Consider the following 16,653-nt stretch of genomic DNA (forward strand, 5'->3'; position numbering starts at 1 on the left):
GGGCCCCTGTCACAGAGAACATGCATCAGCTGAGCGTTGATAATTGTGGCTTGCAAAGAGGACTCGGTCCGCGATGGAAGCAAGCTTTGCCTTTCCTCGGAGCAGACAATTATAGTCTTTTAAGGATAAAATAGTCCAATCTTCAATATGTCCGACGATCCGATCTCGCAAGTGATCTATTCCGTATTTATTGGCAAGGATCAGCACCTGCTTCACTGACCTTGGTGTGTTAGGATCAAGATGTCTGGACGGTAGCGCACTGGTCCAGTTGATGAGTCTATAACAGTGGAATTAAACACATGCTCACGTGCGTCTCATGGTACAAGATTCTTAATAGCGATTCAGCCTCTTCAGCACAATATGCAAGCTGCATTACAGGCACACCATCATGTCTCCATCTCATGCTCCTGGACTCCAGGTATGGTGGTAAGCACAGATCGGAAAACGGGGGAAATCATGAACAGAACAGATTTATGGGCTCGGAAAATCTTGCGCTGCCCAGTCGTGAGTGGAGCAACCATAACAATATTCCCATCCGCCGGATAAAGTGAATCATACAAAGTGCTTGTTTGAGAGTCGCGTCACTGGTTCATCATGATTGGAAAAATAAATGTTGTCAACTTGTCATACACATAACTTAAATGGAAACGGAATTACCTGGCAACTCTATAGCTCTGAGCACTTATTTTGCCAACTTGTGTTCAAGTAACTTAGCTACTATATATGTACTAGGAGGAAAACTTCAAAGTTGGAACGAACCTTAAGATTGGTTCTGCATCACGTGACCCGCGCGTCTTAGAGCCTTTTCCATCATCCAGGGTCCACTGTCCAGCACAATTAGCATGGAAATATCACCAGCTACTCTCGACCTTCCAGAATGCTCGCCCAATCTCATGCCATTCCACATTTCTCACTCAGGGCTCGCACCGATATCCACGTACTTTCGCGTCAAGCCCTCGCCTTCTAGCACGCACCTTTCCCTCACACAAAACACGTCCAACAAAACAAAACTCTCCACAGAGGACAGCCAGAACACCCTCGTTGCTGATGAGTCTCAATGCTCCCTAACCACGATCGCCGAATCACAGTCTGTTTCATTAGAGGAGGATTCACAGGCATGTCCTGGAGGAGTGGGCGCTATGGTAGTCGACGCGGACTCTGGGACTCAGGCGAGCTCATCAAGCGCTCCTGTGACGCATCTAGCAGAGCGTAGTCTCGAGCACAACTTCGTAGCAGCGTTCAGAGGGAGGCAGATACACGGTCGTACCGTGGACCTACCACAAGGATACGGCGGTATAGTCCTTAATGCACCGAGCGGTCATCCAAAGAGTCAAGGCGGTGACACTGGGACGGTTGAAAAAACGGCGAAAACAAGACGCGAGACACCCCAATCCAGCCGAAAGATGGAGACAGATGAGGATGACGGGGTGGACGCAGACAACGATGCCTCACGTGCTGAAACTCGGAGACTAAATCCGGTCTCAAGGTTTTCTTCCTTGACTGTTTGGTCCCCAGACATACCGGTGGATGAAGGCAAAGATGAGTATCTTAGATCCTTGACGGAGTGGTCAAAATTAGCGGCAGAGGTACGATTTCACGTATAATCTGTTAGCGTGCAGACATTGAAGCACCATCGAAGATTCATGCGTATGAGGCATAAGGTGCTGGCCGGCTTTTCTTGGACGAATATGCAACTTCAGTGATGGACTGGAAGACCGTTTGAACGATATGTTGCTACATACGTCAACTGTTGGCCCTGGTTTAGCTAATGTCAACACTTTTTCATGCACAGTAATCGACCTGATTTATGTCCTTCTGCTATGAAGGCACCAGGGCTAGGCCAGGTCGCTTACTGGGATTGCTGACTACTGTCGGAACTTTTACAGGATTCGAAGGAATTTTTTTTTTGAATCCTTGTTTATTGTCCTGTGGGGTGGGGCCCTAGTACTTTGCTGCTTTATGTATCATATTTAGCAGAGTAATATCTATGCAATGGTCCAGGTGGTTAGTGCAGCTTCTCCCAAATACCTTCAATAAATACTGTATCTACCTCACTATGGTATGTAGAGCTATGACAAAGTCTCAGCGGGACATTAAAGCAACACTAATCATTAGATGCACCTATGATGAAGTATACTGTCGAGATATGCACCTAGGTTCGACCCTACTGTAGAGATACGACACTAGGTTCGTCACAGGTCACAGCCATCAACGAATCGAACCTATTTGGTGTGACTGTCACACCAATTTTTTGGGGGCCGAAGCTAATTTGTGACATGTGGTAAAAACATACAGAAAAACATATATAACAAACATACAAAAAACATATAAAAAACAACAATGTCCAGCTAGATTCTACCTGTTACTTCTCAACTTTATAATAAGATATGAATCAGACAAGAAGCCTTGACAAAATCACAATTTCCGAAGCTATTTTTTATGTGGTCACAGGTGACAGGGTAATTCGAAGCTGTGACACTAAGCGTGACTTTGTCACGTGCTGCACGTGACGAAGCTAGTGTCGTATCTCTACAGTATTTGGGTGTGACCAAATGAACATTAGGTTCGAAGGTTCGCAGGGGGGGGTGTGACGTGTGACACACTATGCTTAGGTTCGTGGTGAAACATTGGGTAGACATATTCCCTGTATATTCATCTCTAATTTTACTTCCGAGGCTGAGAGGGGTCAAGGCAAGCGCAGACATTTTGAGAACACTCACTGGCAGTACAAAAAATTTTGGATGCACTGGGTGTTTTTTTTGTGTTTTTACCGCTTGTCACAATTTAGGTTCGACGGCCTCAAAATTGGTGTGACTGTCACACAAAATAGGTTCAATTCGCCAGGCATGTGATGGTGTGACGAACCTAGGTGCGTATCTCGACAGTAAAGGTACATGTCAATAAGAGTGAGTAAATATGAGTGTGAAAACATACATACTGTTACAGCGGCCCCATCATTTTCTCATCATCATGCTTCTCCGATCTATTCCTGTTATCTCTGACTGCTTATCAACATGCACTGCATGAACATTCTAGATACTTCCGTCTATTCTTGTTATCTCTGACTGCTTATCAACATGCACTGCATGAACATTCCAGATAGTTCCATGACGTTCTTCTTGACTCCTTTCACTTCCATAGTCGGCCTGGTCCGTGCCTCCTTTGTCCATTATAAATACCGCAGTAGTTACGCTTGTATTCTCTAACTTGAATCTACTTGGTTCTCTCTGATACTTGATCATCTTCTGAGGAAGATACTTGATTCCGATCTAGCTCTTATAGAGACTAGTCTATACTCGAACTTCACTTAGAGGGAGAGCCCCTCAAGTGTCTGAACCGAACGTCGTAACACGAAGAACTCCTTTATTGGATTAGTTACGCAAGAACTATCCAAGTCGTAACAAAAGATTCAAGTTTACTCTGAACCCCTCTATCACCGAGGGACCCACTCACCCTGAAACCCTGAACCCAGAATAGAAAGACAAGACGTCTTCCCAGAAGCTAAGCTCGGCTAAGGCAAGACACGCCGCCGGAAGAATTCTAGGAGGAGACCCATACCCCAGAACAGAAAGAACTCCCACTCAGACTCCTCAGAACCCGTTCTCATCCCTATTAGCAGGACCATCCTGCTATAACCAGAGGGGTCATTGCATCACCAATAGGATATAGTTCGCTTGAGGAAGGATTATCCCAGAACCAAGAACCGTCGCAATAAGGAACACTCCCAGAACCCACCTGTTGATAAAGACGAAGAAATCCCTGACGCTCCACCGCTTAACCTTGACGACGAGGAAGAAGAAGACTACGACGAAGAACCCGAAGAACCAGAAGAACCCGAACCTCAAGTATCCACTATGGCAGGAAGAGGAGACAAACCCATTGAACGGAAAATTGGATACCCACCTGACTTTTCCGGAGACAGGGAGAAATTTTCCCAATGGCTGTGCCTAGTTGACTCATACATTGAAATCAACGATGAAATCTACGACACCGACAAGCGAAAAATCATCTTCGCTCTTTCATTCATGAAAGAAGGAGCAGCAGCTCTCTGGATGGAAGATTTCATCACCTTTACCAGAGAAGAGAACCCAATCTCGACCACCGGAGCAAAGAACGGTTTTGGGACATGGAAGGATTTCACTACCAAGATGAAAGAGAGCTTTTCCCCGATTGACTCTGTAGGAACAGCCCTCCACAAACTCCGCAACCTAAAGCAGAAGGACGATTTAAGCGAATACATCGCCAACTTCAAGCAGCTCGCCTCAAAAGCTGGAATCAATAACTTCGCCGCCGTAAAAGACTATTTCTTCGCCGGTCTAAACCACAACATCGTAACGAAGTTATGTAACTCCGGAGAAGTCCCTGAAGATGCAGAAAAACTTTTTAAGAAAGTTATCAACATCGAAAACGCCTACCAACTCCTCCGTTCACACAACTCCCATCACTCGAATCAGCACAACAAGAGGAGGAACGATAACCGAAGACCCACTCGTTTCTCAGGCACCCCTAGAGACGAGAACGCGATGGACGTAGACCGCCTAACCGAAGATGAGAAACGAGAATACATGAGGCAAGGAAAATGCTTCAAATGCGGAAAGGTCGGACATCGTGCGAACGACCGCACATTCCATCCTAGAGATTCTGGAGATGACCGAAAGAAAGGGAAAAGGAAAGCAACCGGTAAGACGCGAAGCGTCTGATGATGAAGAATCTTCCAGCAAAATCGAGGAAGAAGAAGACGATGAATCTGTCAAAAGATGGAACTTGGATTTTTAACCTCGGAGCCTGCCGCAATGTCAGATACTCCATATATCGATGTACGTATAGCCAAGAATGTAGGAAAGACTAAAGAATTCAGGGTCCCGGCGACCATCTTCTCCTCCGTACATCCCGATAAAGCATTGCACACAACCGCCGTAGTAGACTGTGGCGCAGGGGCAACATTCATCAACTGGATGTTTGTCCGGAAACATGGAATCAAGATTCATAAGTTCAATAAACCCTTCTCTATCCGAAACGCCGATGGACAACTCTCGAAGAAGCAATGTACCCATTATTGTCACCTAGCCATAAAAATCGACAAACGCCTCATGATCGGAAAGTTCAACGTAATGACCATGGGAGAAAGAGATATGATTCTTCTTGGTAAACCCTGGTTATCGGCCATGAATCCCGACATCGATTGGGTAAAAGACACCCTCAAACTCCCAGCAACTCCACACTCTCGGAAGCTAGAACAAGAATACCAGAGAAATGTGGAAGATTCCCACTCCCCTTCCTCAATACGACACCAAGGATGATGTTTGGGACGATGTTCCTACTGAAACCTTGTTTGCCCGAAAAGTGGATGATATCTCCACTTATCCGATCAACGACGATGAAGTGCTTGTCGAATACTCTCCTGATGGATCAACGGTCAGAATCATCGAAAACCTTTCCCTCAATACTCCTCTCACCCAAGATGGAACATCCGCAATTGAGCTTAAACGAGCAATTTCGACACAACCGCTAAGAAATCAATGGATATTTTCGAGGAAAACTACCGATGAAGAATACCTGAAGACCAGCAACAAGGCTCAAGAATTTGCCCTAAGGGATGCACAAGAAAAGAAGAAAAAGACTTTCGAAGAACTCGTCCCATCCTATCTCCACGACTTCGCCGATATCTTCGCTAAAGACGGGTTAAACAAGTTACCGCCCTCTAGGCCAGGAGTGGATCATAGAATCGAAACCAAACCTGGTTATGTCCCTAAATCAGCGAAAACCTACCCCCTATCCCAGAAAGAAACCGAAGCCGTGAAAGCTTTTTTAGACGAACATCTTTCGAAAGATTTTATCCAACCATCGAAGTCTCCCCAAGCTAGTGGCTTCTTCTTTGTTGGGAAGAAAGATGGCTCTCTTCGTCCCTGTCAGGATTATCGTTACATCAATGAATGGACGATAAAGAACGCGTACCCCCTTCCCTTGATCCCTCCGTTAATCGCGAAACTACAAGACGCCAACTATTTCACGAAAATGGATGTTAGATCGGGCTACAACAACATCCTGATTCATCCCGATGATCGCTGGAAAGCCGCCTTCACAACCTCGTTTGGGCTCTTTGAGCCGAAAGTCATGTTCTTCGGTCTTTGCAATTCACCAGCCACGTTTCAGGCATACATGAATCAGACATTCAGAAAAGAGATAGATGAAGGATGGATGATAGTCTACATGGACGACATCTTGATCTTTTCAAAAACTCTTGAAGAACACCAAGACAGAACCCGCCGTATTCTCGAAATCATTCGAAGAGAAACCCTTTTCCTGAAACCAGAAAAGTGCACTTTCGACGCTCAAGAGGTGGACTATTTAGGGATGATTATCAGACCAGGACAAGTTGCGATGGACCCTGCCAAACTTTCGGGTATCAGCGATTGGCAAGTCCCATCCTCAGTAAAAGAAGTCCGATCATTCCTCGGATTCTGTAACTTCTATCGTCATTTCATATCCCATTACTCCGACCTCGCACGACCCTTGATCGATCTAACAAAGAAAGATGCGATTTTCATGTGGTCAGAAGCCTGTGAAGATTCCTTCCAGAAACTGAAGAAATGTTTCCTTTCTGAACCTGTTCTCCGAAACCCCGACCCTTCGCGACAATTCGCTCTTGCCACCGATGCCTCCCTTGTTGCTACAGGAGCCGTTCTTTTACAAACAGACGAGAATGGTGCTTATCATCCTTGCGGATATCTATCCCAATCCTTTAACCCAGCAGAACGAAACTATCAGATCTATGATCGGGAACTCCTCGCAATCATCCGAGCCCTGAAAGCTTGGCGCCACTATCTTGAAGGGAACCCACACCCTGTAGTAGTTTTCACCGATCACAAGAATCTTCTCTATTTTCGATCAGCACAGAACCTGACACGTCGGCAGGCACGTTGGCAGCTGACCCTCAATGAGTTCGATCTAGAACTACATCATGTTGCAGGAAGCAAACTCGCCGCCCCTGATGCTCTCTCACGACGACCGGATCATTCTGCAGGCCAAACTGATAACACCAATATTACCCTCCTTCCTGATGAATTATTTGGACGACTCATTGATATCGACCTTGCCGCAGCACTGAAACTCCAGAACCCCCTCTCGGATCCCATTATCTTAGCAGCCCAACAGGCCCTAGACGGGCTCAATGCCCCTCCTATGAAATCCGCACTCTCTGACTGGCGTATCGAAGACAACACGCTTTTCTATAAGAACCGAGCCTACGTCCCCGCAAATCTCCGTCATCGCATCTTAAATCTTCACCATGACCACCCCACTGCCGGACACCCCGGACGCTTTAAAACTGAAGAACTAGTTAAGCGAGATTATTGGTGGCCTGGGATGGGAACATACATCCGGAAATACGTCGAAGGATGCACCATGTGTCAACAGATGAAGTCCGATACGCACCCCACGACTCCCCCTCTGAAACCCTATTTCCTCCTCCACTCTTACGCCCCTTCGCCCAAGTCTCGGTAGACTTGATCACCGATCTCCCACCATCGGAAGGTTTTGACTCTGTCATGGTCGTGGTAGACCATGGGCTTACGAAGGGGGTAATTCTCTCACCTTGCAAGAAAACCATCACGTCAGAAGGAGTAGCCAAACTCTTTTTCAAGAAAGTGTTCCTCAGATTCGGTTTATATGACAAGATCATCTCCGACAGAGGTCCCCAATTCGCATCAAAATTCGCAAAAGAACTTGGAAGACTCCTTGATTATGAAGTTGCCCTCTCAACCGCCTACCACCCGCAGACTGATGGACAAACTGAACGATTGAACCAAGAACTCGAAACCTATCTCCGCATTTATTGCCGATCAACCCCCAAGATTGGGTAAAACATCTTCCTATGGCAGAATTCGTCCATAATCACCGAAAACACGACTCCCGAACACCTCTCCATTCTTCCTCATGATGGGCTATGAGCCTCGAGGAATCCCCTACGCTTTCCCCTGATTCCGCTATCCCTGCCGCAGAAGATCGAGTAAAACACCTCCAGAAGATTCGAGAAGAAGCTCTTGCCTGTCATAAATTAGCAATGCAACGTATGGCCGAACGATCATTTGGAAGGAAGTTTGAACCCTGGAAACCTAAAGACAAGGTTTGGTTATCTGCTGCGCATCTTATCACCCATCTCCCATCAAAGAAGCTCGCGCCAAAGCGATATGGCCCCTTCGAAATTGAAAAAGGTCCTCTCCCCTATCACATTCAAACTCCGCCTCCCCGAATCTTGGAAATCTCACCCCGTGTTTCATGCTTCTGAACTATCATCCTATCAGGAGACTGAAATCCACGGCCCGAACCATCCTGAACCACCACCTGATCTTATCAACGGACAAGAGGAGTACGAGATAGAAGCGATCCTCGCCCACAAGGGAAACGTAAAAGGAAGACGCCGCTTTCCTCGTGTCATGGAAGGGTTACCCCAGTTCAGAAAACTCGTGGTTGCCCGAAAAGGAACTCCAGAACGCCCTGGAGATCCTGAAAGCCTATAAAGACCGTCTCAAATTAGCCCGACTTCTCCATTGAACCCTTGTCTCCAGAAGCGATTCTAGCAAGCAAACCATGTCTTCGTCTTTCCAACTCGCTGAATACTTCGAACTCGTTAACGAGATCGACGCTGCCTCTCTCGTAGAATCCGCCCTGTTATCCCCACAGCATGCTCTTGAAATAGAACACATCCTCACTGAAAGAGAGGATGACACCACCTTTACCACTGTCAATATCATCCGCACCACCAGTCTCTTGGAAACCATCGCTGAAAATGTAGGCAATGCCGACGATCGGCGTAGCATTCTCTATCTTCAAAGAAAAATACGGACCTTTGCTCTCCATCTCCTTCCCTTGTATTTCAAGGAGGACGTAACGCAAGCCATACAAACCATCGCAGAACGAGTCACAACTGAGGTCGCCATTCCACCCCCACCTCCTCCTACTGCTATCCCCGTCACTCCCGAACCGACAATCACACTACACGTCCTTCCACCGCAGAACACGCTCAGACGTTCGGAACGTCGTAAAAGCTCTGCAAAGAAAACACCCTACAAACCCAAATCACGCTCCCCTCCAAAGAACAAAGATCGCTGCTCGCAGCCAGATATCGTAACCCCTCCAAAGCCATCCAGATCACTACCACCTCCTCTTTCCTTCGATGACAACATCATTTGCCGCCACTGCAAAGGAATGGGACATCGTCACAAGAACTGCCCAGAATATTACTGCAGAGCGTGCCTCGTGTTCAAGCCTGGACACCTATCAGTCTTCTGCCGCCAACTCAACGGCGAAAGAGTCCTCCCCATGGAGCACAATGAAGAAGGCTTCTATGATGCACTTGCTAAATGGGAAGCGGACCAAGACGAACTTATCGAACGAATTGAGCGAGAAGCAGAGGAGCTCGCCAACAAACGCACAGGGGACGATCTGTTGGAGTTTCATAACGCTGATGCGGATCTCGTCTACTATGACGATGCGAGGTTGGAAAGTTGTTGAAGTCGGTGACTTCAGACGATAAGAAGGGGCTAATGTTACAGCGGCCCCATCATTTTCTCATCATCATGCTTCTCCGATCTGTTCCTGTTATCTCTGACTGCTTATCAACATGCACTGCATGAACATTCTAGATACTTCCGTCTATTCTTGTTATCTCTGACTGCTTATCAACATGCACTGCATGAACATTCCAGATGTTCCATGACGTTCTTCTTGACTCCTTTCACTTCCATAGTCGGCCTGGTCCGTGCCTCCTTTGTCCATTATAAATACCGCAGTAGTTACGCTTGTATTCTCTAACTTGAATCTACTTGGTTCTCTCTGATACTCGATCATCTTCTGAGGAAGATACTTGATTCCGATCTAGCTCTTATAGAGACTAGTCTATACTCGAACTTCACTTAGAGGGAAAGCCCCTCAAGTGTCTGAACCGAACGTCGTAACACGAAGAACTCCTTTATTGGATTAGTTACGCAAGAACTATCCAAGTCGTAACACATACCCACCTCAGGCAGCAGTTTTCAGAGGCCCACAATTCTCCAATAGTGGTACTCAGAGTAAAAATTTAAGCCTTACTAAACCTCGCTAACTCGCGGGTAGGAGTAAGACAAAACTCGGTAAGGCTGAAAAAAAACTCGGTAAGGCTGAAAGAAACACAGCTGAGTCATACTCGGCACATATCGGCACGATGTTGGACATTGAAACGACACTTGTTCATGAAATGAGACTGTACATGACATAGACGAATTAACTAGTAAGAAAAAATATATACCGAGTCGTGAGGTCTACATCTGTGACGGGTGAAGGTGTGTGCTGTATGGTAAAAAATCCCCTGCTGTCATCATTGCGCACAGTACCGCCGAAATCGGGAAGATCCTCGTCACCATGAAATGGATTGGAGAAGGAGACGGCGAACTGTGAGAGTGCGAACTGTGAGAGTGGGTGGGGAATGCGCCAGGATGAGGAGGATGTGCACCCTGAGAGGGCTGGGCACCAGGATAGCGCTGATGAGAGGGATAAGGAGGGTATGCGCCCTGAGAGGGTTGGTCAAACTGCAAGAGCTCAGCGCAGTAGCTACATCTGCCGGATGGTACAGGGAAAGAGCCGGATGGGGCAGGCTGAGCACCGCTGCCCCCATACCCATACCCAATAGGGTAGGGCAGTGTGAGACGCCTGGAGACACAGATGGTGTTTGGGTCTGGGAAGGCGTCTTGTAGGGAGTGTTGGAGGCACTTGGAAGATTGGTGAGGGAAGAGCGCTGCGCATGAGATCCTCGGCAGCGCGAGACACCCAAAAACACAGATGGTGTTTGGGTCTGGGAAGGTGTCTCGTAGGGTCTAGGAAGGTGTCTTGGAGGGAGTGCCTGGCGTTTCGATGGAAGTTTGATCCATGGGATGGTGATGGGCTGGGCTTCCAGCGATAAGATCACAAGGTCTGAGAAGGACCAAGTACAGCGAGTTGAAACACCGGAGATTTCCGAGAAATTAAAACTCCGCCACAAACTGCGTCACATATGCGATCAGATAGGAGCATCGGAACCCTGTAATCCCCACCATGCCTCGTCAGTCAAAGCGTGCTCAGATGCTGCACGAGATTGATGTAGCTGCAGTTGCAGTAGCCACAGCCAAATACCAGCATATTGCAGAAGATAACGACTCTACTGCAGACTCAGACTCCATCTCTAGCCTCGAGTCTTTGGACCTTACACGTGACTCGGATCTCGACCTTTTCATGAACATCATGTTATCCCCTCCTTCGCCTCTTTCTCCAGTCTTATCCAGCTTCTCTGATGCTTCTTCTGATGACTCATCTGACTCGGATGATAGCATTGACCACGCCACTGCTCACTATGACTGCCTTCAAGATTCCATCGCAAGTCTCCGGGATGAGGTAGAGAGGGCACGTGTACTCCACAAGCCTGATGAACCTCTCCCGCGAGCCCCCCAGCTACACCTTCTTGTCCATTTCGGGGAACATCATCGCCCTCATTTATTTCGTCATAAACTACGCGTTGATCCAGAAATCTTTGATGACATCCTTGATCAGATTTCCGACCACCACATTTTTCATAACAATTCCAACAACGCCCAGCTCCCCGTGTCTATCCAACTTGCTATATTCCTCAACCGTGCTGGCCACTACGGTAATTCCATCAGTATCCAGGACGTGTCTGAATGGGCTGGTGTTAGTGTTGGGTCTGTGGTCAACTGTACCAATCGGGTAATGGTTGCACTGCTTGACCAGCATGATGCATTCATGGACTTCCCTCCGCCTAATTCACAAGACTTTGAGCTCGCTCGGCAATATACTGCACGGGTAACCACTTGCCCTGAGTGGCAGAATGGGGTTCTAGCTATCGACGGGACATCAATTGATCTGTATGAGACACCTGGGTTTTTCCACCAGGTTTTTTATGACAGGAAATCGAAATATTCCATGGGATGTCAGGTATGCCATTTTCTTAATTTTCTTATGGTTAAAAATTAAAATACATTCAAGGCAGTCATTATGCCCCACAATCTTCTCATAGTCGATTATTCTCTGGGTCACCCCGGAAGCGTCCATGATGCATATGCATTCAGATCTACTCATATCTATGAAGAACACAATGAACTTCTTCCAGCTGGCCATTGGGTCTGGGCAGATAGTGCTTATCCACTTGACACTTGGTGTATTGTCCCATTCAAGAAGCCCCATAATGGATGGCTGACAAAAAATCAGAGGACATTCAATTACCACCTTTCTACAGTTTGTCCCTTTATTTTTCCTATTTTTCCTGATTTACAATTCATTTATCTAGGTCCATGTACGAGTCGAACATGCATTTGCTGCATTGAAAGGGCGGTTTCAATCTCTTTGAGAACTCCGACAGAACATCAATTCAGCAGATGACTTGCGGGCAGCCGTCCATTGGATCCAGTGTTGTCTAATCCTACACAACATGATTATATGGTTTGAACAAAACCGTGCTTTGACAGAGGACAGGGGATCAGTGAGATGGGCTTATCAAGAGGCCAGAAACTTTATGCCTCAAGAGGCAGCTGAAGGACCAGATGGTAATGAACAAGTAGGTGATAGATTATATGAAGGGTCTCCAGGCCATGCTCGTCGTGAGAGGTTGATGGATGAGTTGTTTGACAGCCCTCATTCAAAGGCACAACGTAGACAAGGTTAGAGCTGTAGTCACAAATCTCCCCTTAAATGTTTTGTATGATTAGAAGACAACAAATGATCCATTGACAATCTACTAGTACACGAGCCAACAGCATAGCATGAGTAGCATGAGTAGCATGAGTAGCATGAGGTATGGTTAACATAAGGGTAGTGTAAAACATCAAGGGACAGTACAAAAACATACAGCGAATAGTACAACAAGACATCTTCAAGAACTATTGGACAAACAGCACAACTCAATCTTCAGCCGCAAAGTCACCGCCTCCTCAGCATGTGCATTCGCCGATGCGACGTGGGCCTTCTCCTCTGCTTCACGGAGGCGGATATCCTTATCCTTGGCCTCCTGTGAGCGCTGATGAGCAGCGGCGGCCTCCCTGTCAATATGTGTGCGCTCCTTGCGCATGAATCTATGCTCGTTTACCTGGCGTGCAAGGTCATATTTCACCATATGGTGCTCGTTCTTGAGCTCCTCCCGAGTGACGCGGTCCGACTGAATGCTCTCAATGTCGTTGTTGAGCTTGTTGAGGTTGTCCTGCCTCCCCTTTCCCTTGGAGAATGAGAGCGATGTTGGGGACGTGGATACAGGTGCCAACGACATCGACACGGTCCTAGAGTGCGAAGATTTGCTGGAGGAGGTTTTACGTCTTGTTGATGTGTCGAAGGCGGCATGACTATTGTGGTCAGATGTTTGCGATTTCGGTGGGAGCATGAATGCTGGCTGGGGTGGGGGAGAGGGAGACAATGATAGAGACGACTGATGGAGGCGACATTTGGTTCTGGGCTTGGGGGGGCTGTTGAGATTCGTGACACCAGGCTGCTCCCAATAATTCTGTGCAGGGGGCTGCGGCTGTGGGATGTCTGGGATGTCCATGTCCATGTCGTCATCGTGTCCGCTAGCGTAGCCATTGTTGTCGTGATATGGTTGAGAGTCGGAGGGGGGAGCGTGATATGGTTGCGACTGGGAGGGGGGAGCGTGATATGGTTGCGACTGGGAGGGGGGAGCATGATATGGTTGTGACTCGGAGGGGGGAGCGTGATATGGTTGCGACTGGGAGGGGGGAGCGTGATATGGTTGAGCCTCGGAGGGGGGGAGCGGATATGGTTGAGCCTCGGAGGGGGGGAGCATGATATGGTTGAGCCTCGGAGGGGGGAGGTGCATGAGAGTAGTTGGGGAATGCGCCAGGATGAGAGGGATAAGGAGGATATGCGCCCTGGGAGGACTGACCGCCAGAAGGCTGATGATACTGGGGGTGCTCAGTGCCTGGGGAGGACTGACCACCAGAAGGTTGATGATACTGCAGGCGCTCAGCGCCAGGGGGGTAGCCAAATTGGTGGCCCTCAGCACTGGGGGCATGGCCCATCTGAGGGAGCTGCAAGCTCGAGGTTTCAAGGCGAGAGCTGGGGGGTGTAGGCTGAAAGCCAGAGGGGGCAGGTTGAGGGCCAGAGGGTGCAAGATCAGTGCTCCCCAAATGGGAGCTTGAAGTCCGCGCACCTCGAGCTGTTTGCGTGATTGAGTAAAAATTGGCTGCATGATCTGTTCCAGGGCGTGAGGAGACGGTCTTCAAGGACAATGCTGGGTTTGTCCCCATGAGAGCAAAAAGCTCATCATACCAAGGGAATGACTGCAGGATTTGCACTGTACCTTTTGTTAGTTTAATCTTGTTAAATAGACGGAAAAAAATGTACCGTGCAGATTTTGGGCAGAGTTTTCGTCATTTGGCATGACACCGGCACCCGTCGAGTGTAATTTGTTGTAGTTGTCGCGATACTTCTTCCCTAGGCTTTAGAGAGAATGTTAGTACACATGAGAATGAATGTGAAATCTTGCACTTTGTGATATGATTGTTGGTGGAGTCACAAAATTTGTTTGGCACATCGACGTAATGGAGCGCATAGACAGGATCAGCCTCAAAAACATGCTTGGCGATTACAGAACAGACTGAGAGCTTATCCTTGCCTGAGGGGCCATCATCCTCAGTATGTGATTGTGATTGTTTGCTGTCAGAGTAGAACATAATCCGGCAGTCTGCAGGATGGGTACGGAGGTAGTTGATAAGCCTTTGGGTGCGGGATGGGTCGGCATTCCATTGGATGGTAAACTTCGGGGTGATATGATCTTGGGTGCTAGCGCTACCTCATGAGCCTCGCGATTTACCTCGTCCGCGGGTGACAGGTCCTTGGGAGTTGGTAGGGTCCATAGTTTGGGTGGATTTTTCAGGTTTTGAGGGCCTCTGCAAGCACTTCAGGCGTGCAGAGCGACGAGGACGTGGTGGTCGGAGAGCAGGCATAATATTTGAAGTCCGCCATGGTGCCGAGCGTGCCGCATGGCTTATGCGTGTCATACTGGCTGTTCTTGCATGGCCTTACCGAGTTTTGTCTTACTCTTACCCGCGAGTTAGCGAGGATTAGTAAGGCTTAAATTTTTACTCTGAGTACCACTAATGTAATTTAGGATCTGTTCTAAAAATAATATCATACCTTGTTGCCCTCCTGCCGGGCTGCTCACATACTTCACCTCCAGGATGCCTGGATACCTCATGCTGTCCTTGAGCACTGAGGACCTCTCTATGTCAACATAGATTTTCCCGTACTATATATGTACTTTGATTAGGAAATAGGATTGTGCAAAAGTGACTTTCTACCTGAAGTCCTCTATACTATTTACCCTGCTCTGTTCTCCTGCTGCAAGACCTTGTCATGTCACTGACTTCACGTGCAGAGACACGTGCAGCTCAACTTACTTCCTCTGGGCTGGGCATCCACTATTCCAGTCCACGGAAACCCAGAGACAAACGAAAAACTCAGGTGATAGTGGAATTGCTGGTGTTACAGTAACATGGAGCCCCTATCTTTTTTCTAACCCTTCACCTCGTCACACCTTCACCTCTTCACGATTCACCATGCTGCTTGACGCACTCCTGATCCCCGCCAACCCTGACCTTCTGTGACAGAAGCTAGATGCTTCCTTCAGAACCCTTGATCCATTGCCTCGTGGCCCTACTTCCTTTTCCCTTGATGTTCCCACAGGACCCTATCCCTGACCGCATGAACTCCTACCTGCTCATGCCTACCCGATATATCCTTTCTTGACCATTGTACAATTACCAGACCTGCCCTGAACACTGTGATCTTTACCTATATATAGTCGATCCACCTGTACTATTATTCCTTAACTTGATTCTACTGGGTTTTACCTTGACTTGTATATTCTCTTGAGTTAACTCTCTTGAGTCTGATCATGAACTCTCTATACTCTTGGATCGCTATCCTTGAGTCCGATACATCTTCTCTTAGACCGTTTGTCTTTGAGTCGATACCAATCTCTCGTCTAGACTTAACCGTCGAACACGAAACCCTTCTTCGGCCTCTGCCTTAGAAGCTTACCTCCCCTTCTGTTCTGTCACAACCTGACGGCTTAGGCTACCAGGTATATTGACGTTCAACCGATACACGACACGATAGCTTAGGACCGTCGTCCTTCGCTTACCCATCCCAGTCCGACTACGACCGTTGTCGTAACAGCTGGGCCAGAAGGCCAAACAGCACAAGCTACTTGCTAAGATGGCCAGTCTAATGGATACTTCATCCGTCCAAGAAGAGAAACATGCAGAAACTGTCGCCCTCGAGCCAGACACTGAGTCTGCTGATGCTTGGGAAGACATGGTTCAAGATAACGACGCACTTCCAGTCACTGAATCTACTGACAACTGTCCTCTGTGTTCACAACCCACACCAAGCCGTCGCACACAACCTGATCTTACGTCTACTCGTTTGTATGACAGTTGGAAGTCCCTTATTCCCACTCTTGTCATGGTACTGCTTGAGTGCACTGCACGGTGTGAGAAAGTAAACCTGAGTAGTCTGCAGAAGGAGACTACTGATCTGGATGAGTGCAAGTGTGTTTGCTCGTCCCAAGGGGATTGCTTCTGAAGGATACTCTCTGCGATAAAGCGAAGGAATCAAGCT

At 47.8% G+C, this 16,653-nt stretch overlaps 2 protein-coding genes across 2 annotated transcripts; one reads left to right on the forward strand and one right to left on the reverse strand.

Moving 5' to 3' along the window:
* Positions 1–767: 767 nt before the first annotated feature.
* Positions 768–1,774, forward strand: DEU56DRAFT_791145 (ribonuclease H2, subunit C). The gene has a single exon (XM_041352639.1). It carries the CDS (start codon positions 843–845, stop codon positions 1,602–1,604), a length of 762 nt encoding a protein of 253 aa, XP_041210694.1. The 5' UTR covers positions 768–842; the 3' UTR covers positions 1,605–1,774.
* A 10,953-nt stretch (positions 1,775–12,727) lies between these two features.
* DEU56DRAFT_754353 (uncharacterized protein) lies at positions 12,728–14,041 on the reverse strand (the record flags this gene model as incomplete). The annotated part of the gene is made up of 2 exons (XM_041349806.1): positions 12,728–12,757; positions 13,109–14,041. The coding sequence occupies 2 exons, from the start codon at positions 14,039–14,041 to the stop codon at positions 12,728–12,730; spliced, it is 963 nt and encodes a 320-aa protein (XP_041210695.1).
* Positions 14,042–16,653: the final 2,612 nt, after the last annotated feature.

This window comes from Suillus clintonianus, assembly GCF_016758775.1.
Source record: "Suillus clintonianus strain FC179 chromosome Unknown DEU56scaffold_20, whole genome shotgun sequence".
Taxonomy (NCBI): Eukaryota; Fungi; Basidiomycota; class Agaricomycetes; order Boletales; family Suillaceae; genus Suillus; species Suillus clintonianus.